Source organism: Rhinoraja longicauda, chromosome 25 (assembly GCF_053455715.1).
Source record: "Rhinoraja longicauda isolate Sanriku21f chromosome 25, sRhiLon1.1, whole genome shotgun sequence".
NCBI classification, from domain to species: Eukaryota; Metazoa; Chordata; class Chondrichthyes; order Rajiformes; family Arhynchobatidae; genus Rhinoraja; species Rhinoraja longicauda.
Window position 1 is genome coordinate 19,669,326 of NC_135977.1, and position 26,044 is coordinate 19,695,369.

A 26,044-nucleotide genomic window follows, 5' to 3' on the forward strand; every position below is an offset into this window, starting at 1 on the left:
CCCTGTCCCGCTGAGTTATTCCAGCTTTTTGTGTCCATCTTCAAAATTATCTTGTGCCAGCTGCCTTTAAAGTCCTGTCACTGACTTCTTGTCTTAATTTTTTAATAAATATGTTGCAGCAGATACTGATGCAAGACAAGATTCAAGGTAGCCAAGCCTGATGAGGTTTAACGAAGATGAATTGTCACTAAGTTTCATGTACATGGTTATCAATGACAAAACAAAGCAGTATTGAATGAAATGTTCACAAGCCATCTGGATTAGATCTCTGTGTAAAAAGGGATCTACTGGCTCAAAGTTGCTGTCAAATATAGCACTTTTCTCCACTCGATAAAGAAAGCACACTACCATAACAAAATAAATGGCTTAATAATTACAAGGATTTAAATTTAAGATCATTCCTTCAACGTTCTTCTGATTCAAAACTAAAAGATATGTTTTTCAGTTTTAATTTGCAGTATTTCAGAAGTTGACTCGGACCACCACCAAAAAGGTATCAGGTTACTTCATAAAAACATTCATGTTTTCGCTTAAACTTGACACTGTAAAACTTTACTGGTCTGAAATATTTCCAAAATCATTCAGTCAAAATGTACACATTTAATGCGAGTGATCAGGTAAACGTTACAATTGTACAAATAATCCTAATTTTATCTCCACCCATCTATGATTTAAATTAACCAATGATTAAAGTATAATTACAGATTGTATAGCACAACAGTTAAATTACAGCACAAATTGTATTCCTCTCATCTGCGTATTCTTGATATTTATAGTTTAGTTTTTGGTTTAGCTTATGGTCACGTGTACCAAGGTAAAGTGAAAAGCTTTGGTTGCATGCTAACCAGTCAATGGATAGACAATACATGATTACAATCGAGCCATCCACAGTGGACAGATACATGATAAAGAGAATAACGTGAATAACATTCAGTGAAAGATAAAATCCAGTCAAGTCCGATCACAGATAGTCCGAGGGTCTCGAATGAGGTAGATAGCATATATAGTCAGGTTTAGTTTAGTTTAGAAATATAGTGCGGAAACAGGCCCTTCTGCCCACCGGGTCCGCGTCGACCAGTGATCCCCGCACATTAACACTACCCTACACCCACTAGGGACAATTTTTACATTTTTTAGTAAGCTAATTAACCTACAAACCTGGACGTCTTTGGAGTGCGGGAGGAAACCGAAGATCTCGCAGAAAACCCACGCAGGTCACGGGGAGAATGTACAAACTCCGTACAGTACAGCACCCGTAGTCAGGATCAAACCCGGGTCTCCGGCGCTGCATTGGCTGTGAGGCAGCAACTCTACCGATGCGCCAAGGTTCTTTGAATTGTCATCATAATAAATTTTATAATTTTCAAAGTAGATGTCGGAATTTTGAAACTAATTTATTAAGTTTTATAATGAAGCATTTCATCATCACCTTCACAATCCAAACACCAGAGAAAAGGTGGTGGTGAGCTGAGCTTCAACAAGGACACACTGAATTTTCTCTGGGGTGCTGTGACGTCTCATAAAATCATAATCCCAACTAGTCACTGAGCTTTCAAACTATTTGGAGGATTCGATTTCCTGACTAGACCAGTACAATAACAGGTAAACAATCCTCCTTTCACCAGAGTGTCTGCTCAGTAAATCAACACTTCAATTTCTTAATATTTTCAATGATAAAGTATGTGGAAAATGCTTAAGCACTTCTCAATTTCTTGTTAAATAGCAGATTAATACCACAAAAGAAAGATTAGAAAAAAAGTTATAGTATCACAGACCTTTTACTCTGATTTTATAAATTTTAAACCTTTAAAACGTTTCATTTTGATTCATACAAAGCTTGTATCTCAATTTCCAGAATGCATGTTAGATCATTTCTAAAACAACTGCAACAACAATTAGCTCACTCAGACATCAACGGATTTTTTTTTGAGCAGTTCATCCCGCTGTTGGCATGACCAACATGATTGTAATTTTATATCTGCTCCATTTTATTTGGAAAAGAAACAACAAAAAAAATATGGCAGCAAGCAAATTCATAGCAGGATCTCTGACGCTTACATAGTTGGGAGATTCCACAATGCTAACATTTTTTAACATGCTTCATTCCAAAACGTCTATCTTGGTTAACAACATGCAAACCTCTACATTCAATGCAATAGAATGAATAGATTGAGCCTCAGTTTCTGCCCAGCACCATTGCTTTGTTTAGTCTTTAGAGATACAGAGTGGAAACAGGCCCTTCAGCCCAGAGCCCATGCCGAGCAGCGATCACCCCACACACTAGCACTATCCTACACACTAGGGACTATTTACAATCTTACAGAAGCCACTTAACCTACAAACCTGTACGTATTTGGAGTGTGGGAGGAAACTGGAACACCCGGAGAAAACCCATGCAGACACAGGGAGAATGTACAAACTGCATACAGACAGCACCCGTAGTCAGGAATGAAACCAGGTCTCTGGCGCTTTAAGGCAGCATCTCTACCGCTGCGCCACCGTGCCCTACTTTGTTCCCCAGTCATCATTTCTGTGTTCCCCAGCCATCATTTCAATTTCAGTCAGCCCTTTCAAAAATCTCCTCACCTGTATCCACCTATCACTTGCCCGGCTTAGTCCTGCCCCCACTTCCCTTTTAGCTTTCTCCTGCCTCCTCAACCACAATTAGTCTGAAGAAAGGTTCTGACCCTAAATGTCATTCATCCATGTTCTCCAAAGGTGCTGCCTGACCCACTGAGTTACTCCAGCACTTTGTGTCTTTTTCTAAATTCAATTTCTAATAATACTGTTATAGTACACATACTCCTCCATGTAATCAGTTAATAATCTAGTTATGCGTATGTAGGCAGGTGTAGCGGAGCATTTAGTTAATAAAGGGCTATTGTTTTGTGCACTTTAAGCAAATTGCTTTGTGGTGGGCCTCAATGTAAGAGTGTGGGCAGTCCATGAGGTGTGGCCCATTTACCTTGGGCATCGTGACACAGGAAGTACAATGAAAATGGAGCCAAGCTGCTGTTATGACCTCTTGTGTAAATAATACTTTCTTTCAAACCCCTCTCAATCATTACATGCCTTGGTGTCATCGAATGTCCCAGCATTGACATCAGCTGGATCTGATCATTACTACCAGTGACTCTCTTAACAACGTCCTTAACACATACAGCTGCAACAGCATGGACAGACATGGATTATTCTCTGCCCTGTGCCAAGGTAAGACAGCTACTCTGCTCAAAGCAGAAAAGCTATCCCTGTAACAATATCAGTCTAATTTCCTATTCGGATAAGATCCTCAATTCCAAAGCACTATCCAACATTTGAGAACCGACTTTAGACTCCCTTAACCAGGGGAAAAGATTGTGGCTGCTCTATGCCCCATATGATTTTATAACTTCTATGAGATCACCACTCAGCTTCCTCTGCTCCAGGGAAAAAAGACCTTGCCTATCTGGCCTCTCCTTATAATTCAAACCTTTCAGACACTGTGGCATCCTCATATATTTGCGCACTCTCCGGTTTCATGACATCATTACTGCAGCAGGCTGACAAAAAACTACATACACTACATCAAATGTGGCTTTACCAACATCTTGCACAGTTGTAACATGACATCCCAGTTTGTGTTAATGACCTGTGAAGTAGAGCACACTAAATGTCTTCTTCATCACCCTGTCTACCTTCAAGGAACTACGTACCTGCAACTCTTGAGTTCTGTTCTACAACACTCACCAGGGCTCTACCATTTATTATTTAAGTTCTGCCCTGGTTTGTCTGAACAAGAAGTATGGCAGACTATGTTTAATTTGGATAAATGCTACACATTGCATTTATCCAAATTAAATTTCATCTGCCATACTTCGGATCATCGAGCATGCAAGCAGGTATGTTTAAAACTTCTCACACTCAATACTTGAAAAGTGAGGAAAAATTAAATTCGCTTATAAACAGATAAACATGTCAAAATATTTGATTAGTCTATTACCTGCATAGTCAAAACTATAATTAACTTGGATAAGGACATCGTTTATTACAATCATTATTTAATATTTGGAGTATATATCATTTTCTAACTAATAGATGCATTATTTGAAATAGTGATGTATCAAAGCTGCTGTAAACTGTGAAATATTCACATAAGCAAACTGAATGAATAGTTCAGTGCTATCTTCAAAAACCTGTACAATATTTCACCCAATTCAATCCATGTCCTTATCATTGCCATTGAATGCAGAACATTTAAATGATAGTGTAGCTCTATTCATTATTAAAGTCAGATGACACGTTAGAAATTGAAAACAAATACATAATTGATCTTTAGCAAAGCACAGTGCTGGAGGAACGCAGGAGGTCAGACGGCATCTGTGGAGGTAATGGATAGGTGATGTTTCAGATCGGGACCCTTCTTCAGCCTGTAGAAGAGTCTCGATTCTAAACGTCGCCAATCCATTCCTTTTGCAGATGCTATCTGAACTGTTGAGTTCCTCCAGCACCCTGTTTTGTTCAAGATTCTAGCATCTGCAATTTCTTGTATCATGACTGATCTTTAACCATTGAGAGGGGTTCTATCTGGTGTGCCTATCTCCACCAACAGCGTGAACATCAGCTGGGGAGAAAGCTCAAGCCCAATCCATCACACTTCTCATCCTGAAAAGTCTTACAGGAGGGAGAAACGTATCCAAGCTTTATTACAACCGATTATTTCCATGCTTGCATTTTCATTCAAGACAACACTGCATTTTGAAATTATATTCAGCAACCAATTTGCAAATCAAGGAACAATTTAAAGAATTCAAAAAAAGAGGGAAAAAAATACCATGAAAAAAATCTGTCATCACATTTTAATGATTACAGCTTAAATTCTGATGAGTTAATCTTCACAAGCCTCTGCATTTATAAGGGTTGATTTATCACAATTAAAAGGCTTGTCATTCTCCAAGTCTACGGCACCCACCTGCTCTCGTCGAAAAATGCAATTTCTTGCTGTATTATGCTCCCAAAAAGTTTCTTCCGCAGTCTGGCCACCAGCCTGTGACCGGCAAGGACAAAAAAATAGGCGCGGACAAATGAACAAACAGCACCACCGACGTATATGCCAAAAAGGATAAGGATCATTCTGTCAAGCTCCTCTGAAAGAAAGAACAGCAATCATTCAAAGTGAACTTTTAAAACCCAAGATCAGATTGACTTCAAGTAACTACTCGAGTTTTAATATGACTTTTAATACTCCTTTCCCTCATTTTCAGCTCTCATTTACTGCACAAAAAATGAGACGGGAACAATAATATTCATCGGATCAAGAAGAACATCTAATAATGTGTTTGCCCCAACAGACATTCATTACCATGGTGATAATGCTTTAATGCATAATGCTTAACCACACATAATACAACGGGGCAGCTTCAAATCCAGTCAATATAAATTCTCTGCAGCACATTTAAAATTTACATACCATTGTCACATATTTTCTCTGTGGGTCAGGTAGCATCTGTGGAGGGAATGGATGAACAATGTTTCCATTCGGCCTCCTTATTCAGTCTGAAGAAGCGCCCGGCCCAAAACATTGTTTGTCTGTTCCCTCTACAGATGCTGCGTGACCCGCTGAGTTCCTCCAGCACTCCATCTTTTGCTCAAGATTCCAGCATCTACAGTTTGTGTCTCAATTTTTTTGGGAGCAATCAAATTCATCCTTATCAAAATAAGGAATCGTAATTAGGTCCCGAAACCATAAATGACCCATACAGTTCTATAATGAGGCAGATTTTGTTCATTGCCTTCTATTTATACCTCCACACAACTCATATTTTCATTATTCACAAGCCTTTACCACCTTCCCCCCAAGCCACTGCCACCACTTATGTAATTGAAAATGTCATGTACATACATGTCAGGTATGTAGGTTAATTGGCTGGGTAAATATAAAAATTGTCCCTAGTGGGTGTAGGATAGTGTTAATGTGCGGGGTACACTGGGCGGCACGGACTTGGAGGGCCGAAAAGGCCTGTTTCCGGCTGTATATATATGATATGATATGATATGATATGACTTCTATCTACTGGAGATTTCCCTTTTGGTTTCTATCCCTTCCTCCCACTCTCTTTCCTGTCTTCGATGCAGGCTCTGCTTTGTTCTGTACCTTCCCATACCTCCAATGCCCCCTCCCTTGCTCCCAGTCGCGAGGGTCTCACCCCGAATCATCACCTATTCCTTTTCTCCAGAGATGCTGTTTGATATACTCAGTTACTCTCCAGCATTTTGTGTCTATAGTCAGTGTAAACCAGCATCTGCAGTTCCTTTGTACACAATACCAGTTACATTGGACATAATTTGGTAGCGTATTTTCTTCTGAAAACAGCATCAATGCACCCTCTGGTGGATAGCTTTGAATTGCTCACTTCAGATTGAAAGCAGGATGATTTACTGATCAGGTCCTTCTCCCTGCACCCAACCTTCATCCACAAGAAAATCACTGCACACAGTCCACCCACACCTGGTTCAGATGCAGAGAACCTGCCGCCCTGCCCAGAGGAATCCTGGCCTCCAGTATTTTGGTCTAGGCAAGCAGTGGGGCATCTCGTAGTGCAGTGAGAGGTACCCATCCCCAAAGTCCCACTCAAAGCTTTTACAGCTGACAAAATCTTTTCCTAGCTGACAAATCCATTATATATTTTTTAAACATTTTTTTTTTTTTAATAACTCAGATTTCAGGTGCAGTTAAAAGCTACTAAAATGTAAGTAATTAAAACAAGATGTAAAATATTTCAAATGTCTGTCATTTGAATGTGTGTAATTGTCACATGTACAGAAAACATACCAGAGGATTTCCTTCCCCATCCCAAAGTCGTGCAGGTTCGGAGGTTCATTGGGCTCCGTAAATTGCCCCAAGTGTGTCAGGAGTGAATGAGAAAGTGGGACATCATAAAACTAGTGTGAACAGGTGATTGTGGGCTGAGGAGCCTGTTCCATGCTGTATCTCAAAACAGAACATTGAAATGTGTAGAAAGGAACTGTGGATGTTCGTTTACATTGAGGATAGACAAAATGCTGGAGTAACTCAGCGGGACAGGCAGCATCACTGGATAGAAGGAATGGGTGACGTTTCGGCGTTTCGGGTCGAGAGTGAAGAAGGGTCTCGACCCGAAACATCACCCAATCCTTCTATCCAGAGATGCTGCCTGTCCTGCTGAGTTACTCCAGCATTTTATGTATATGTTCAGAACAATGAAATTCTTACTTGCAGCAGCATGACAGTTCTGTAAACTTGCAACTTTAAAAAGTTCACAAAAGGTACGCGAAACACATTAAATCAATCAAAATAATTGAAACAACTTATCATCTGATTTGCCTCCTGATCCACAGCTCTACAATCTCCACTAAAGCGTCTCAGATCCTGCACCACATCAACCTGGTAAAAGATCCAAGAGGCAATTTCCCAGCATGATCTTAGGGGGACTCCATAGCAAGGTGGAGCTCGGCTGCTGGGCTCCTTGCATTCCACATATCATAGTGTATTCATGGAAGGACTGGGCCTACTGCCATTTAAAAGTTGTTCTGCTTGGAACAGCAGGCAGCAAGATCTGGCCGATTTACATTTTTGTCTGAAGTACGAGCTGTTTAATATAAATAATATTTGTATAATTCATTAAAAGACTAAAAAAATGCAGATGTTGGAATCTTGAGCAGAGTACCAAGTGCTGGAGGAATTCCACATCACCCAAAAGGTTGCATGTTCATTACCTTTCCTGGCCTCCCAGTTCGGGACCAGCCAGGACCCAAGCCTAGTCCATCCACCGCTACTTGCAACAGTTCTCCCTCCTTGCACTGCTTCAAAACTCCCTGCCAGGCGCCGGTTCCTGCTGGCCATCGCTCTGTCTCTCCCATAGCTCCAGGCCTCATTCCCCCAGACCTGCTCGTTTTCAACCATTGACCTCAACTGCACTTTATCCTCTGCCTGATCCACACCTTAGTTCAGTTTATTGTCATGTGTATCGAGTCACAGTGAAGAACGTTTGTTGTGCGCTAACCAGTCAACGGAAGACAATACATGATTACAACCGAGCCATTCACAGTGTGCAGATACACGATAAAGGGAATAACATGATAATGTTTAGTGCAAGATAAAGTCCAGTAAAGTCTGACCAAAGATAGTCCGTGGAGTCTCCGAAGAGTTAGACAGTAGCTCAGAACTGCTCTCTAGTTGTTGGTCGGATAGATCAGTTGCCTGCTAACAGTTGGGGAGAAACTGTCCATAAATCTGGACGTGTGCGTTTTCACACTTATATCTTTTGCCTGATGGGAGAGGGGAGAAGAGGGAGTGGCTGGGTGCGACTCATCCATAATTAAGGCAGCGGGAGGTGTAAATGGAGTCAATGGAAAGGAAGTTGGTTTGTACGATTGTCTGGACTGCGTTCACAATTCCCTGCAATTTCTGCGGTCTTGGATGGAGCTGTTTGATCTACGCAAGATTCCAATATCTGCAGTTCCTGGTGTCCACCCTCCTCAGATGCTGCCTGACCCGCTGAATCCCTCCAGCACCTTGTGCTTTCCTTCATCATAAGCTCATTTTCAACCATTATTTTAAACATATTTTCCCAAATTCATTCATTTGATTCATTTATTGTCATTTCTACATCAAGGGTTTCACTGGAAACTAAAATAATTCACATACCCATCGAATCCATAGCTGAATCAATGACCTTGCCAAAGAAAAGTGGAGCCACAATCTGAGAGAGACTGGAGACAAGAAGTGCCAGCATCCCACCAGCACAAATCAACATTTCCTGTGGTAGCAGAAAATGTTATTTAGTTTACTGTCCTGTGTACCAAGGTACTGTGAATAGCTTTTTTGTTGCATGCTATCCAGTCAGCAGACTGTACATGATTATAATCAATTAGTTCGCAGTGTACAGATATTGAATTGAATTGAATACATTTTATTAGCCAAGTATGTATACACACAAGGAATTTGCCTTGGTGCTTTGCTCACAAGTAACAACATGACATACAGTAAACAATTAAGAATAAAACATTATAATTTACACATGTGAAGAATGAATACAGGATAAAGGAAATAATATTTTGTTGAAGATAGACAATAGACAATAGGTGCAGGAGGCCATTCGGCGCTTCGAGCCAGCACCGCCATTCAATGTGATCATGGCTGATCATCCACAATCAGCACCCTGTTCCTGCCCTCTCCCCATACCCCCCGACTCCGCTATCATTAAGAGCTCTATCTAACTCTCTTGAAAGCATCCAGAGAATTGGCCTCCACTGCCTTCCGAGGCAGAGAATTCCACAGATTTACAACTCTGAGTGAAAAGGTTTTTCCTCACCTCCGTTCTAAATGGCCTACCCCTTATTCTCCAGTCCAGTTATTAAAGTCCTGTAAAGCCTGCTGTTGTAGTGGAGGTTTAAAAGAATGGTGTGATTGTAATGAATGATTGCAAATCTACTTGTGCGACCAGCAAACAGAGAGTCACCTGGCTTGGGCTCCATCTTGACTCTTGTACCCTTCACTCTTGCAGAAATACATTCAGGCCACTTAAATTGTAAATATGATAAACATGTGGCAATCTTCAACAAATAATTTTTCAAAAAGCAAACATTTACATAAACTGATAATAACTATTTTCATTCGGATACAGGGCAACGATACAGAAGATCAGCTTGAGCTTATTTGGTTCTTGAACTGCTTCAGTTCTAAATTTACAAAATAAGACATAATACAATAAATCTATCAATCATTTCCTGAGCAATTTTAGATAAGCTGGAAAGAGTGCAGAGAAGATTAATTAACATGGTGCCAGGACTCCTAGGACCCGATCAGTAGAAAGAGGTTGGGCAATCTAGGACTTTATTTCTTGAAGCACAGGAGATTGAGGGGTGATCTTTTCGAGGTGTTTAAAATCATGAGGGGAATTGATAGGCTGAATGCACAGTGCCTTTTACCCAGGGCAGGGGAATCAAGAACCAGGGGACATAGGTTTAAGGTGAGAAGGGAAAGATTTAATAGGATCCTGAGGGGGCAACATTTTCCCTCAGAGGGTGGGGAGTATATGGAATCAGCTGCCAGGGGAGATAGTTGAGGCAGGCACAACAACAACAAAAAGATGCTTGAACAGGCACATGGATAGGACTAGCTTAGATGGAGCAACCTGGTCGGCATGGACGAGTTGGGACGAAGGGCCTGTATCTCTGCTGTATGACCCTATGACTATTAAAATTCAATCTTCACTAATAGTGATCAATCTCGAGACTTGATCCTCTACTTCTGTTCGCACTCAGTTAATTACATTTATTGCATGACATTCACCACTAACTTCCAATAAATGAACACTCGAGAAGATGGTAAAGAATACTCACATCCTTGGCCAGTGAGAATAGACGCCGAAGATCAGCTTTACTTTCTTGGTCCCTTACTTCTTCGATGTTTTGCACTATACGGAAGATCTGCAACCTTCTCAGGAACCTGAGACATGAAGCAGTAATGAAAGTCAATGACAACCAATTCATGCAACTAGAAACCTCCAGTTCATGATATAGCCCTTATATACTCAAAATATGGAGTAAACACATTCCAAAGAATCATTACTGAAAGTAATGAGACCATTTGGTCCATGCACACCACCTTTTTTGCAAGACCACACAGTTTCATTCGCCTGCCTATTTATCTCCTTTAAATGTCTATCCCGTTCACTTTTGGAAACACTGATTTAATATGCCCCCAACATCCCTACAGGCTGTGTATTCCAGATCATGGCCACTCCATAGTAAGAACTATGCTACCACCATATCTGTCTAAATGTTTCTTAAACATTGCGATAGTACCTGCCTCATCAACCTGCTCCAGCAGCTTGTTCCATACACCCACCACCCTTTTGTGTAAAAAAGTTACCCCTCATGTTCCCATTACAGTTTTCCTCCCTCATGTTAAACCGATATTCCCTGGTTCTCAAATCCCCTACTCTGGTTAAAGGGCTCTGCGTTTACCCGTTCTATTCCTCATGATTTTGTATACTTCTACAAGATTCCCCTCAGCCTCTTGTTGTTCAAAACGTTTTGAATCTGTTCTAATACATACCATTAATGTTAACATGTCATCACCTTACTGTACTTAATTGGCACAACGGTTGTTTCAATCGCAGGAAATGTGCTCAGTTAATATACTTCCAGTGGTGTCAGTGAGAGATGTTTGGAGGCAAAGACACCAATAAATTTATTTGCTTTTCTTGGAAATCACCACAGATTTCCTACATCTGGCAATGGATACATATGTAGCACCCTTTCAATTCAGAATTGCATGCGAGTCTAGAATGTAAGCTGGAGCGAGGTATTAATAACAGGATCAACTTCATACTTAAATAATTCCTGGGTGTTTTCACAGATATAGATTTAAGGTAGGAGGGGAAAGATTTAATAGGAGCCAGAGGGACATCTTTTTCACATAGAGGGTATATGGAACAAGCAGCCAGAGGAGGTATTTAAGGCAGGTACAGTCATAACATTTGAGACATTTGGACAGGTACATGGATAGGAAAGGTTTGGAGGGATATGGGTCAAATACAGGCAGGTGGGACTAGCATAGAGTCAGTCTGAAGAAAGGTCCTGACTCGAAACATCACCAATCCACTATCACCAGAGATACTGCCTGACCTGCTGAGTTACTCAGTCTTCTGTGAACCAATACTTTTACATCAATTTTCAGAGATAATCTTGCTTTAACATAGACAATAGGTGCTCGGCCCTTCGTGCCAGCACCGCCATTCAATGTGATTATGGCTGATCATCCACAATCAGTACCCCGTTCCTGCCTTCTCCCCATATCCCTTGATTCCGCTAGCCGTAAGAGCTCCATCTAACTCTCTTTTGAATGCATCCAGTGAATCGGCCTTCACTGCCTTCTGAGGCAGAGAATTCCACAAAATTCACAACTCTCTTTTGCTGTTTCATCTGATCACTGCTAAAGATATGCCCAGAACACGACAATAAGGTCAGAAAAAAATCAGATTAAAAATTAAACTGCAGTAGAAAATAGGACAAACATTTATTAAAAAGGTGCACTTTACAAATTTGTTCAACCATTTCAGTGTCTATTACCTGTTACAAAAAACACAAAAGGGGAACTCAATGAGGCTGAAGACCAAGGTAGAGATGCAAACAATCTTGAACGTTAGGTGCATCTGTCAAAAGGAAAGTCGTATTTGAAATAATTCAGTTTGCATAATCATAGACATTAAAAAGTGTTTAAATCTCATTCACAAGAACATGATTTATTTAATATGGGATACCATATTAGAACATAGAACAGAACAGCACAAGAACAGGCCCTATGACCCACAATGTCTGTGCTGGACATGATGCTAAAGCCCAACTCTCGTCTGCCTGCACATTCCTCCTCATCTCCTTCCTAAAGTAATGTCCTTTAATTCTGATGTTACTTTAGGAAGATGGGGAGGAATTTCTTTAATCAGAGGGTGGTGAATCTGTGGAATTCTTTGCCACAGAAGACTGTGGAGGCCAAGTCAGTGGATATTTTTAAGGCAGAGATAGATAGATTCTTGATTAGTACAGGTGTCAGGGGTTATGGGGAGAAGGCAGGAGAATGGGGATAAGAGGGGAAGATAGATCAGCTAGGATTGAATGGTAGAGTGGACTTGATGGGCCAAATGGACCAATTCTGCTCCTATCACTGATGAACACTGCACCCTGGAGTTAGGCATCAAAACCTGGAATGTGACAGAAGGCAAAGCTGTAGGAGGAGCTTTGGCTTTTGCAGTAAAACAGTTAATAGTTTTTAAATAACTCCAACATTGAGCCATTTAAAAACTATTAAAATTAAACATTTACAAAATAAAGCTCACATTCGCTTTAATGACAGGTAGGTACTTTAAGGAGGAAAGCGAAACAGAACATATCTTCCCCGATCCACCGGCCATGAATCTCCCTTGGAATGCGTGGGATCTCCGAAGCTTTGCCAGTGTCATCCACAGGTAGGATCAACAAGATGATCCACAGTGTACGGGGGAATCCTACCTACTGAGGCCAGATTTTTCTTATGGAGTGGAATCCACCATAGATTCCAGCCTGTGAGCGTAATGACAGGTAGTAATGCTGCTGCCTCACAGCACCAATGATTCGGGTTGGAATCTGACCTTAGGTGATATCTGTGTGGAATTTACATGCTCTCTCTCTCTCTGAGTTTTCCAAGGTGTTACGCACCACTCCCACTCACCCCCCCCCCCCCCCCCCCCCCGCCCCATATCCCAAAGCTATTGATTGATAGATTAGTCGTCTATTTTAAATTACTCTCATGTGGATGTGTAGTATGGGAATCAGGATGGTTCACAGGCACACAGGAGAAATGAGGTTACCAGGAAATAAATGGGGAATGCGATGGTTCTGAGAGCTAGAATAAACTCAAAGGGCCAAAAGGCCTCCTTTTATGGCGTAAGAAAATATGAAGTAGTGTACGAAAAATACAGTGGCATCAGTAACTCAGTAAGCAAGTCTCAGGCATATGGCACAGAGTATTTACATCCAAAACCTGGTGCTTCCATAACAAGGATGGTTCACCTCATTTTTGTTTCCAATTGTCTAAAATATATGACACCGTATGCCTTAATAAAGCAGACCTGCAACTCTCAATACAAGTCTAACAGAATTAACGTTGTTCAAAAGTGGGTGGCACGGTGGCGCAGCGGTAGAGTTGCTGCCTTACAGCGAATGCAGCGTCGGAGACTCAGGTTCGATCCTGACTACGGGTGCTGTCTGTACGGAGTTTGTACGTTCTCCCCGTGACCTGCGTGGGTTTTCTCCGAGATCTTCGGTTTCCTCCCACACTCCAAAGACGTACAGGTTTGTAGGTTAATTGGCTGGGCAAGTGTAAAAATTGTCCCTAGTGGGTGTAGGATAGTGTTAATGTGCGGGGATCGCTGGGCGGCGCGGACCCGGTGGGCCGAAGAGCCTGTTTCTGTGCTGTATCTCTAAATCAAAAAAAAATCTAAAAGTGGTATTTACCTCTTTATAGCTCTGCGTTACAAGAACGGTGATTCCTTTGGCCATCGTATATGCAACCCAGAGGCCTGAGATGGTGAAGCTGATCAGGTGCAGGAGGTCCCTTTTCCTTTTAAGATTGGAATTGCTTAGATCGTCAATCTGCTTCAGTGCAACCGACTCCATCGTCAAGTAAATTACAATAAGAATACACGTTTTCATCGTGCAAAATGCTGCAAGATCAAAAGTTGACTTCCAGAAGCACCACCGAAGTACATCGTTTTCCAAATAGTGAGAGCGACCACCTGAAAAATATGAATTTAAAAGTTAAAGTTAAAAGCAGTCCGTGAAAATGAATAAAAAGATTATGCCACAGAACTGCCAATTCAGAGAAATCTCGTTATTTTAGTGAAGGATGATGCACTTAAAAGTCATAAATTTAATACCCTTTCATAAAACGCTTGTCTTTTTCGGTCAGGGTATTAATTACGGGGGTTGGGATGTTGTGCTAGATGTTGGTAAGCCACATTTGGAGTACCATGTACCGTTCTGGTCAGCCTGCCATTGGAAGGATGTCATTAAACAAGAAAGGGCACCAAAAAAAATTTACAAAGATATTACCAGGTCTGGAAGGCTTCAGTTATAAGGAGAGGCTGGACAGGATGGGGCTTTCTTTCTTGGAGCATAGGAGGCAGAGGGATGTGCTCAATTGTTATATAAAATCACGCGGGGCATAGATAAGGCGAATAGGCAGTCTTTTCCTCATAGCAAAGGAGCCTAAAACTAGAGGCCACTGATTTAATGCAAGTGGGGGAAGATTTAAAAAGGACCCGAGGGGCAACAGTTTTCACAAAGTGGGTGGTGCGGGTGCGACGAGCTGCCAGAGGTAGTGGCAGAGGTGGGTACAATCACAACAATTTAAAGGACAGATAGAAAGGAAATGCGCAGGCATATGGGATCAGCACATTTGACAACTTATCAGTATAGACGTGTTGGGATGAAGGCTTGTTTCCTTGTTGCATAGCTCCATCATTCTATGCCTTCAAGAATAGTTAAGAAAAATCCTAATCAATCAATGAGAGCATGTGGATGCAATAAAGCAATACCCGACAGCCATCAATATATCTAATTACGTGAGATTTTGCTTTGTGTCCTAGGATTTTTATCCACTCAGGTCTAACATTTTCTAGTTTTGTTGAAAGGTCATTGCCCTGAAACCTTAACCATGCTTCTCTCACAACAGATGCTGGTGATCTGGTGTGTCTTCTGTTTCCATGTTAGGCTCATCACAACTAGGAATGATACATTAACCCTAGGAATCTGCATCTGCTTTGGAAGCTTATTTAGTTAGTCAGCACTGATTAAGATTGAAAGTTTAGTTAAAGAACATTTAAAATTTTGTTACATAACAACAGGGTCGAAAGTTCTTCTGCCCTGCCACATCCAGTCATGAAGAGCGATTAATAATTAAGCAACTCAGGAAGAATAGTCCCATGAATGCCCCTTATTGTCACTGATGAGAGCCAAAATACATCTCTAAAGGCTGTGGAGGCCAAGTCAATGGATAATTTTTAAGGAGGAGATTGACAGATTCTTGATTAGTACGGATGTCAGGGGTTATGCGAAGGCAGGAGAGTGGTGTTGAGAGGGATAGATCAGCCATGATTGAATAGCGGAGTAGACTTGATGGGCCAAATGGCCTAATTCTACTCCTGTAACCTACGAACTTACGAAAAACACAGCCGAGGCATTTGTAATCATCTTCATCCGGAAGGGCAAGATGGTTGATCATCTGAGGTTTTTTTCTACACACCAGAGTCTGTCTTTTGCCAATTTGATTAAAAGACTTGATGTAGTGTATACAAAACAAGCTAGCAGGCTTCAATATCAGCCCCATCCCCTGAAAAACTGTCCCGCCCTATCCCCTGAAAATTTGTCCCACCCCATCCTCTGAAAAATTGTCCCGCTCCATCCCCTGAAAAATACATCCTTTCTTTGTCCCGCCCCATCCCCTGACATCAGGCTGAAGAAGGGTCTCAACCCGAAACATCACCCATTCCTTCTCTCCAGAGATGCTGCCTGACCCGCGGAGTTATTCCAGCATTTTGTGTCTACCCAGCCTTCAATATAATGTAGACACAAGAAACTACAGATGTTGGAATCATGAGCAAAACACAAACTGCTGGAGGTACTCAGCGGGTCAACCAAGAGGCATCGGTTAATCAAGGTCAAAGCAGCACAGTGGACTGTCACCCAATTAACATCCTGAAACATTCATTCCATTCACCGTAACAGACTGTGGCCACAATGCGTAGCACCCATAAGGTGCATTGTCAATATTTTCCAAAGCTTCCTTGACACCATCTCACAAACCAGTGATATCTGCCTACTGAAAGGGCAAGGTGGCAAGCACATTGGAAAAATCACAATTTTCTCAACGGCACATACCTTGGAATCTTATTTATTCATAGCCACAGTGCAGACAATAGACAATAGACAATAGGTGCAGGAGGAGACCATTCGGCCCTTCGAGCCAGCACCGCCATTCAATGTGATCATGGCTGATCATTCTCAATCAGTACCCCGTTCCTGCCTTCTCCCCATACCCCCTGACTCCGCTATCCTTAAGAGCTCTATCCAGCTCTCTCTTGAATGCATTCAGAGAATTGGACATTTAACAATGGGGAGAATGCAATAATAAATGTCAACACAGTATCAATAACTTCAGAGCTTCAAAGAATCAAAGTGCTGGAGTAAATCAGCAGGTTGGGCAGCATCCTAATGCTACCTGACCTGTTCAGTTACTCCAGCACTTTGTGCTTTTCTTTGTCAACCAGTGTCTGTGGTTTCTTGTGTTCGCAGTGGCTCAAAGTAGTTCACCACCACCTTATCAAGGGTGAATAAAAATGAACATACGCCAGCCTTGCTCACACCTACATCTCAGATGTACGAACATTGATACACTACTTAACAACACATTGTTTATCACAATATCGAAAGTCACAATTGTATTAATACAAACTAAGATGCACATTTTAATTGCCCGCATTATGCAGCAATACAAAACGTCCCAAAAACAATTAGTTCCTGCGGTCAACAAGAGGAAAATTGCATTACCTAAAATCCAGAGTACAATGGTAGATATTCCATCCACAAACAGAATAATATTAATAAGGGGGATGAATCTGACAGCTGGCAATCTGTAATGATATATACCATCTTGTGCCATTTTTCCTGCTGTTTCTTCTGTTCTTATTGTACCAGTCTGGGAAATAATAACAAGAACATAAAACTCAACAGCACATGATTCAACAAAAGTTTCCCAATTAAAAAGGGTGTGCAGATACACACAAAAACATTTCAGGGTCAAAACCATAAATCAAGGAAATTTATCTTTTGTTATTTCACAAATCAACCAGTCACATGCAGCAAGATTTGTTCCGATATGAAACATGGGGTCTCTCAGACGCAACTTTTAACATCACAGCAAACGTGGTACAGTGATAATGCAATTTTTGCTTCTGGTTTAATTGTTTACTGTATTGCCAGAACTCCAACAAATAAGTAATGATCGGCAGAAGAAGCGATTTGACGGAAAATTTTAAGAGTTCATTCCCGTTCACATGTTAATTTGATGAGATAACTCCATTACCAAAGCAAATATTCGTGGCTTAATAATGAAAAGAAGCAAGTTCTAAAGATGCATCTGCAGCAACTCGGAATGGCGGGACTGTCGTATGTTGAAAGGCTGGAGCGATTGGGCTTGTATACACTGGAATTTAGAAGGATGAGGGGGGATCTTATTGAAACATATAAGATAATTAGGGGATTGGACACATTAGAGGCAGATAACATGTTCCCAATGTTGGGGGAGTCCAGAACAAGGGGCCACAGTTTGAGAATAAGGGGTAGGCCATTTAGAACGGAGATGAGGAAGAACTTTTTCAGTCAGAGGGTGGTGAAGGTGTGGAATTCTCTGCCTCAGAAGGCAGTGGAGGCCAGTTCGTTGGATGCTTTCAAGAGAGAGCTGGACAGAGCTCTTAAGGATAGCGGAGTGAGGGGGTATGGGGAGAAGGCAGGAACGGGGTACTGATTGAGAGTGATCAGCCATGATCGCATTGAATGGCGGTGCTGGCTCGAAGGGCTGAATGGCCTACTCCTGCACCTATTGTCTATTGTCTATTGTCTAACTCCAAATGCTACTGCAAATTTTCTCACCGTATTTTCGCTGAACAGAACAAGACAAAACATAATCCTAATCAAATCTATTTGGAAAGGGACCAACAATAACCTGATTGCATTCTGTAGGTGATGCAGTGGACTTGAGATTGGACTATGAGACAAAGCAGAACATACCACTTTAAGGGGCAAAAGACATCAAAGATGGCAATTTCTGAAATAGCACATTGATAAAAATAGTCTTACTTTACTTAGAACTGCAAATATTAATTCTTAAATTAACTATTGTTCCCCAGGCATAAAATAAAATCAATTAATTTAGCACCATTCACAACCGTAAGACACTGCAGACAAATGGGATTTTGAAGAGCAGTCACCGTTGTCAAAAAATAAAATCAATGATTATTTCCAGTGATTTCCCTTTTCTGGACAACAGCACGTTCCTCAGAATCTGGAGACCCATCGATCTCACATTGAAGCCGGGAATCAGTGAGGCAGAGGCAGGGGCACCGTGTTGGGGGCAAGGAAACGACAGGGGCAGGGTGGTGGAGGGGACAATGGGATGATCGGGGAGAGGTGGGGGTCAGGGGCACAACTGGGGGAGAGGTGGGGGGGAGGCAGGGGCAAGACCAGAAGAGGGGTGAGGGGCAAGAGCCAGACAACCAGGGGAGGGATGGGGTGGTGGGCAGAAGGACGACATGGGGGGGGGGGCAACAAGGCAACATTGGGGGTGAAGGTGGGGCAACAAGTCAGCATTGGGGGTGACAGTGGGGGCAACAAGGCAGCATTGGGGGTGACAGTGGGGGCAAACAGGCAGCATTGGGGGTGACGGTGGGGGCAACAAGGCAGCATTGGGGTGACGGTGGGGCAACAAGGCAACATTGGGGTGACGGTGGGGGCAACAAGGCAGCATTGGGGTGAAGGTGGGGCAACAAGGCAACATTGGGGTGACAGTGAGGGCAACAAGGCAGCATTGGGGGTGACAGTGAGGGCAACAAGGCAGCATTGGGGGTGACAGTGAGGGCAACAAGGCAGCATTGGGGTGAAGGTGGGGCAACAAGGCAACATTGGGGTGACAGTGAGGGCAACAAGGCAGCATTGGGGTGACAGTGAGGGCAACAAGGCAGCATTGGGGGTGAAGGTGGGGGCAACAAGGCGACATTGGGGTGACAGTGGGGGCAACAAGGCCACATTGGGGTGACAGTGGGGGCAACAAGGCGACATTGGGGTGACAGTGGGGGCAACAAGGCAACATTGGGGGTGACAGTGGGGGCAACAAGGCAGCATTGGGGTGACAGTGGGGGCAACAAGGCAGCATTGGGGTGAAGGTGGGGGCAATAAGGCAGCATTGGTGGTGATGGTGGGGGCAATAAGACAACATTGGGGGTGAAGGTGGGGGCAATAAGACAACATTGGGGGTTAAGATGGGGGCTACCGAGGGGGTGGAGGGATAGGGGACGGGTAGAGGAGGGGTAGAGCCTGGCAGGAGAGGGTGCGACGAGGGGGCGGGGTGCCGGCTCTCCTCACCTCTTCCCCACGGCACGGCCGGCTGCGGCTCTCCCAGGGGTGGTGGGTGCTGTCGAAGGCCGCCCCTCAGTCTCCCCAGGCCCCGGTACCGGTCCCGGCCCCTCTCCCTCTGCCCCCCTCACACCCACACTCACACACACGGGGCTGCGCCGCCCGCTCCCGCTCCCGCTCCGCGTCCGTCAGCACCGCGGGCCGAATGCAAGCAAGATGATAGAGACGATGATCGACGGTGAAGACGCCGTTCCGTGCCCACCTCCCTCACCAGAGGCCGCCCTCGCCCGCCGCTGCCCCAGGAAACCGCCCGCAGGCAGGGGGAGGGGCTTCAGTGTCAGGGGAGGGGCTTCAGGTGTGGGGGTGGGGCTTCATGGACAGGGGAGGGGCTTCAGGTATGGGGGAGAGGCTTCAGGTGTGGGGGAGAGGCTTCATGGACAGGGGGAGGGGCTTCATGGACAGGGGAGGGGCTTCCGGTATGGGGAGGGGCTTCATGGACAGGGGAGTGGCTTCAGGTATGGGGAGGGGCTTCATGGACAGGGGGAGGGGCTTCTTCGACAGGGAGGGGCTGGGATATAGGGGCTTCAGGTGTGGGGGAGAGGCTTCATGGACAGGGGAGGGGCTTCATGGACAGGGGAGTGGCTTCAGGTATGGGGGAGGGGCTTCAGGTGTGGGGGAGCGGCTGGGGTGTGGGGGAGGGGATTCATGGACAGGAGGGGCTGGGGATATAGGGGAGGGGTTTCATGTGTGGGGGAGAGGCTTCATGGACAGGGGAGGGGCTGGGGACATAGGGGAGGGGCGCCAGATGTGGGGGAGGGGCTGCAGTGTGGGGGAGGGGCTTCATGGGCAGGGAGGGGCAGCAGTATAGGGCAGGGGCTTCAGGTGTGGGGGAGGCGCTGGGGCATAGGGGAGGGTCTCTAGGACCTGGGGGGCAGGGCATATGGTCCAGAGGGAGGGGCCTTATGTGCTGGGGGCAGGTTTCCAGGGGCAGGCGTGGGGTCCAGGGGCAGGGGTCGGGGTGTCAGGGGCAGGGGTCGGGGTGTCAGGAGCAGGGGTCAGGGTACCAGGGGCAGGGTTGGGGTGTCAGGAGCAGTGGCCGGGGTGTCAGGAGTAGGAGTCGGGGTGCCAGGAGTTGGGGTTGGGGTACCAGGAGCAGGGGTGGGGGGCCCAGGAGTAGGGGTGGGGGGCCCAGGGGTAGGGGTCGGGGTGTCAGGAGCAGGGGTCAGGGTACCAGGAGTAGGGGTCGGGGTGTCAGGAGCAGGGGTCGGGGTACCAGGAGCAGGGGTCAGGGTGGGGCTCCATTTGTAGGGGCTTAGCATCAGGTGTAGGGATGGGGCTCTGAGTTCAATTTAATTTAGAGATACAGCAGGGAAACATGGCCTGCTGCCCACCGAGTTCGCACCAACCAGTGATCCCCGTGCATAGTTCAATCCTGTACACACGAGAGACCATTTACAATTTCACAGAAGCCAATTAACACAAACTTGTACGTCTTTGGAGTGTGGGAGGAAACCTGAGGAATCGGAGAAAACCCATGGGTACCCAGGGAGAACGTACAAACTCTGGACAGACAGCACCCTTAGTCTGAGCTTGCACAGGGTACAGAAGGAGCTCCATCTTGGTGCCAGGTGTGGAAGTATGGTTTAATTTTATGTCAGTTATCGCTTTCTGAATTGTTACTTGGATTTTCACTGTTGTCAATCTCACTGGCCTTTAGCTCTTTGTCTTCTCTTCCACCCTTAAATGGTGTTACATTTCGTACTTTCCCAAACCTGCATTGGTAATTTGGAAGATGTCAGTCAGTGTGGACACTGCTACCTCCATCAAAATTTGGGGAGGTGGGGGGGGAGGGGGGGGGGGGTGGGATCATCAGGGCTTAAGGATTCTTCCTTCTTCCTTCATTCCTTCTTGATAAACCCATTATTTGAGATCAGGGCAGCGAATGTAGGCATCTAAGGCAAGGTGTGCATGTAACTTATGTGTCCAGGTGTGCTTTTCTGCCTTGTCTGGAAGATTGCTACCAGCCAGCTGAAAGAAAACCTTATTTCCAGAGCACCTGAAAGTCTGCATCAGGGACTCTGAACGTCCAGATTCCTATCACTTTGTAATTCTCTGTCCTGTTCCGATTTTAACCACCGTCTTCAACCTCCACAGTTTTCTAACAATGCTCAACAGGAGTTTGAAGAACTGTAGAAACAAATAACTACAGGTGCTAGTATATACCAAAGATAGACACAAAGTATTGGAGTAACTCAGTGGGTCTGGCAGCATCGTTGGGGAAAAAGGACGGGTGACGTTTCGCGTCGGGTCCCTTCTTCAGACTTCAGAAGTCTGAAGAAGGGTCCTGACAATAAACAACAACCTTCCTTTTTCTCCAGCAACGCTGCCAGACCCACTGAGTTACTCCAGAACTTTGTGTATCAGAGGTTTAAGGAGCACCATTCCATCTTTTGTCTGGGCATGGTACAATATTAATACTGATTTTTGCAATTTCCCCCTTCCCAGTTCTCCCACTGTCTTCCTGTCTCAACCTATATCCTTTCTTTGTCCCGCCCCCCCCGACATCAGTCTGAAGAAGGGTCTCGACCCAAAACGTCATCCATTCCTTCTCTCCAGAGATGCTGCCTGACCTGCTGAGTTACTCCAGCATTTTGTGATACCTTCGATTTGTACCAGCATCTGCAGTTATTTTCCTACTCCAGCACTTTGTGTCCTTTTATCCTATTATTTGCCTGGTATATTATACATATATATTCTTTATAATATAACACTGGTGGGATAATCTATGTTAGGTTACTGCTGGAAATCTTAAGATTTTTGCTAAATAGGACTCAAAGTTTAGTTTCGTTGATTAATATTATTATTATCACGTGTATTGAGGTACAGTGGTACACTTTTGTTTGCGTGCTATCCAGTCAGAGAAAAGACTACACGTGAATACAATCAAGTTGCCCACAGTGCACAGATAAAGGATAAAGTGTACAACAAGTACTGGAGTAACTCAGCAGGTCAGGCAACATCTCTGGAGAATATGGATCGGTGACATTTCAGATCGGGACCCTTCTTCAGCTATTCATAAATCCACTGTTTTGTTCATATTTATAAATTCTGTGTGTGATTGTATTTGCTTGTAAAGTTTGGATGACTTGTGTAATGATGGGATCCAGCCTTTGCATCAAGCACCAGCACAGCCTGGCTAAATATATCGGATAAAGGCGTTCACGCTGCAGAAACCAATTCCTCTAGTCTGCAGTTTTGAGTGCTGGTACTATTCTGTGTACCATTACATTTAATCTGTTAACCAGATGTGATTTCACTTTTCATTCCACATCTGGTCTAAATTCATTAGTGACTGTGTCGGTCATAAAATCTCCGGGAGTCATTTATAACCCGAGCTTTTTGTGCCCATTATCAGCTTGTCCATGAAAGAAAGCCCTCTGCTGGACACAGAGTTGCTGGATCTCCATTTACACGATGTTCAGTAAGTTAACATGCCGTTACAGCAAATAATTAGCATGGCAAATTTTTAATGATTGGAGTGTAGAGGATTGAGAGCATTTTTGAAGCGTATATCAAATTCAGAGGGAGCTTGATTGGGGTAGCTTACAACTCAATGGTGTGAACATTGAATTCTCCAATTTTAGTGACCAACTAACAAACACCCCAGATAGACACAAAAAGCTGGAGTAACTCAGTGGGTCAGACAGCATCTCTGGAGAAAAGGAATAGGTGATGTTTCGGGTGGAGACTGAGTCAGGGGAAAGGGAAATGAGTGATCCAGACGGTGATACAGAGAGATACAGAACAAATGAATGAAAGATATGAAAGAAAGTAACGATGATAAAGGCTAGCTGTGGGCTAGGTGAAAACGCGAAGGACCTGTTTCCGCCTTGTATCTCTAAACTAAAACTAAACTAAACTAAAGAAGGCTTACCCTCAAAGGTAAAACTAGGACACATAGCTTCAGTATGAGAGGAAAAGTAGGGATTTTTCTCTCAGTGAATTGTGAATCTTTGGGGGTTTTTTTTAACCCAAAGAATGTAATGAAAGCAGAATCATTGATTATTTCTCAAGGTCATAGTCGGCATATTTTAGATCTAAGAATCGTCAAGGGAAATAAGGGAAAGTGGAACTTTAGACCAAGATTAGATCATTCATGGTTTTATTGCATCACAGAGTAGGTATGGCTCAGTTTTACTGCTGTTTCTAATGTCCCAATGTTCATCAAAATTCTCTTAAATCTTTCAATATTCATAAAATGCTTTCCGTCACATGAAGACTATGCTGCTAACACATTTGGTTTTACTTAAGTTTACTTATATTGCATGGGACAGCCATCGTTGGTTGCCATATTTTTGTATTTTGAGAACAATGCTTTGCATGTTTGAAGTCTAGAAATCTGTGTAAATATTCACATGTCACTTATTGTAACATTCTAATCGACAGTTACAAAATATTTCTTGACATTCAAATCTTTGGTCATGGTTTTCTATCAACATTTGCCTTTGTATGTAATGTCAACATTTCCCATTCAATTTTACATTTTCCACTCTTATTAGATAGTTAGCATTTGGTTAGCTGTGCGAAGTCCAAGTCCACATATTTAATTTAATTCAGAGATGCAGCATGGAAACAGGCCCTTCTGCCCACCGAGTCCACACCAACCAAACATTACTCGCTCACAATAGTTCTATGTCATCCAACTTTTCCACCCGGCCCCTACATACCTGGGGCAATTTTAGAGAGGATCAATTAACCTGCAAACCCATGTGTCTTCGGATGTGGGAGGAAACCGGAGCACCTTGAGGAAACCCACGCGGTCACGGGGAGAATGTGCAAACTCCACACCAACAACAATCAAGGTCAGGATCGAACCTCGTTCTCTGGCGCTGTGAGGCAGCAGCTGAGCCACTGTGAAGTTCCCAAGTCCACATATTGACAGTAAAAGATCCCAAGATGCTTTCTTAGCAGCAGAAAAAAAAATCATAAATATATAAACAAAGATGGCAATAACTGCGATAAATATCCAATATCTGATTGTGAAGTCTTCAAGACTCAAGAGAGTCAAAAATGTTTATTTGTCATGTATACTGAAAATGGAACAATGACATTCATGCCTGTAGCAGCATAACAGGTCTGTAAATGCAGTGCTCATAGATAACATAATAAACAAACAAAATCAATACATTTAAAATAACAATATTAGTGCAAAAAAAGTCCGGTCTTTTGTGTAACCAAGACATTTTGTGGATCATAGTTTAGTTGGTGTTTGTTATGTTCAAGAGTGTGATGGTTGTTGAGAAGAAGCTGTTCCTGAACCTGGATGTCACGGTTCTCAGACTCCTGTGCCTTCTTCACAATGGTTGGGGTAAAATTAGAGTGTGGCCAGGGTGGTGTAGGTCTCTGATGATGCTGGCAGTGCTTCCTATAGATCCCTTCATTTTGTAAACCGGGATGTTGTGTTGCAACTTTATTCTAACTATCATAACGTCTCCGAGGGGCAACAAGCAATGATTGCAAGGGTAGACCGTGATCAATGTTGTCAAAAGCTCACGTGTGCCATTTGTACCTATTATGTTGTATCACTCAGCAAAGGACTGCATTTTGTGTAGAAACTGTTGGTTTTAGCAGTACGAAGCTCAACGCATGAGCTGTCAATTTGAATCTGTGTTAGGAATAAAGCTGGAGTAACTCAGCAGGTCAGACAGCATCTCTGGAGAACATGGATAGGCAATGTTTCAGGTCAGGACCCTTTTTCAGACTAATTTTGTGGGGGGTGGGGAGTTAGTTGGAAGAGAGGAGAGACAGGACAAAGCGTTACCACGCTGTTTCTCTAAAACTAAAAACTTAAAAAACTAAGCCTTAGCTACCAAGTGGAATATAATTCTGCCATTGAAGGTGGAAGCAGTGTTTAAGGTTCTGGGCATGATTCCTCTCCCTGTATTCTCTCTGCTCCTTAATTCACCAATTCCTAATAACTAGGACTAGCTTGAGTGTGGTTCGATGGCCTAGGCAGTCATCTGGTTGTTTATTTGAACAGAAATGATCATTGGGGATGAGTGTTGGGAGGTCATATTGTGGAGATCTCTCCAGTCATTCCTAATCCTGTCAACATGATGCAGAGATTAGATCGGCACAGTGGGGCAGCTGGCTGTGTTGCCGTCTCACAGCACCAGAGACCCAGGTTCAATCCTAGTCCCAGGTGTTATCTGTTTGCATGTTCTCTCTCTGATGACGTGGGTTTTCACTGGGTGCTCCGGTTTCCTTCCACATCCTAAAGAAGTGCGGGTTTGTAGGTTAATTGGGCTCTGTAAAATTGCCCCGAGTGTGTAGTGTGGATGTGAAAGTGCAATAGCAT

The 26,044-nt window shown here is 43.6% G+C and overlaps 1 protein-coding gene across 3 annotated transcripts in view; it reads right to left on the bottom strand.

The window, feature by feature from the left end:
• LOC144605895 (uncharacterized) overlaps window positions 1-19,987 on the bottom strand; it is a 116,110-nt gene extending 96,123 nt beyond the window's left edge. For 2 of the 3 annotated variants that reach the window (XM_078421547.1, XM_078421545.1), the window contains exons 1-7: window positions 19,696-19,813; window positions 17,107-17,254; window positions 14,014-14,294; window positions 12,094-12,176; window positions 10,360-10,465; window positions 8,663-8,774; window positions 4,949-5,123 (exon numbers count right to left, since the gene is read on the bottom strand). In XM_078421547.1, the coding sequence (XP_078277673.1) occupies window positions 4,949-5,123; window positions 8,663-8,774; window positions 10,360-10,465; window positions 12,094-12,176; window positions 14,014-14,294; window positions 17,107-17,218 (869 nt within the window). In that variant the 5' untranslated portion in view covers window positions 17,219-17,254; window positions 19,696-19,813. The other variant, XM_078421546.1, reaches the window with a different exon arrangement.
• Between the last annotated feature and the right edge of the window lie 6,057 nt (window positions 19,988-26,044).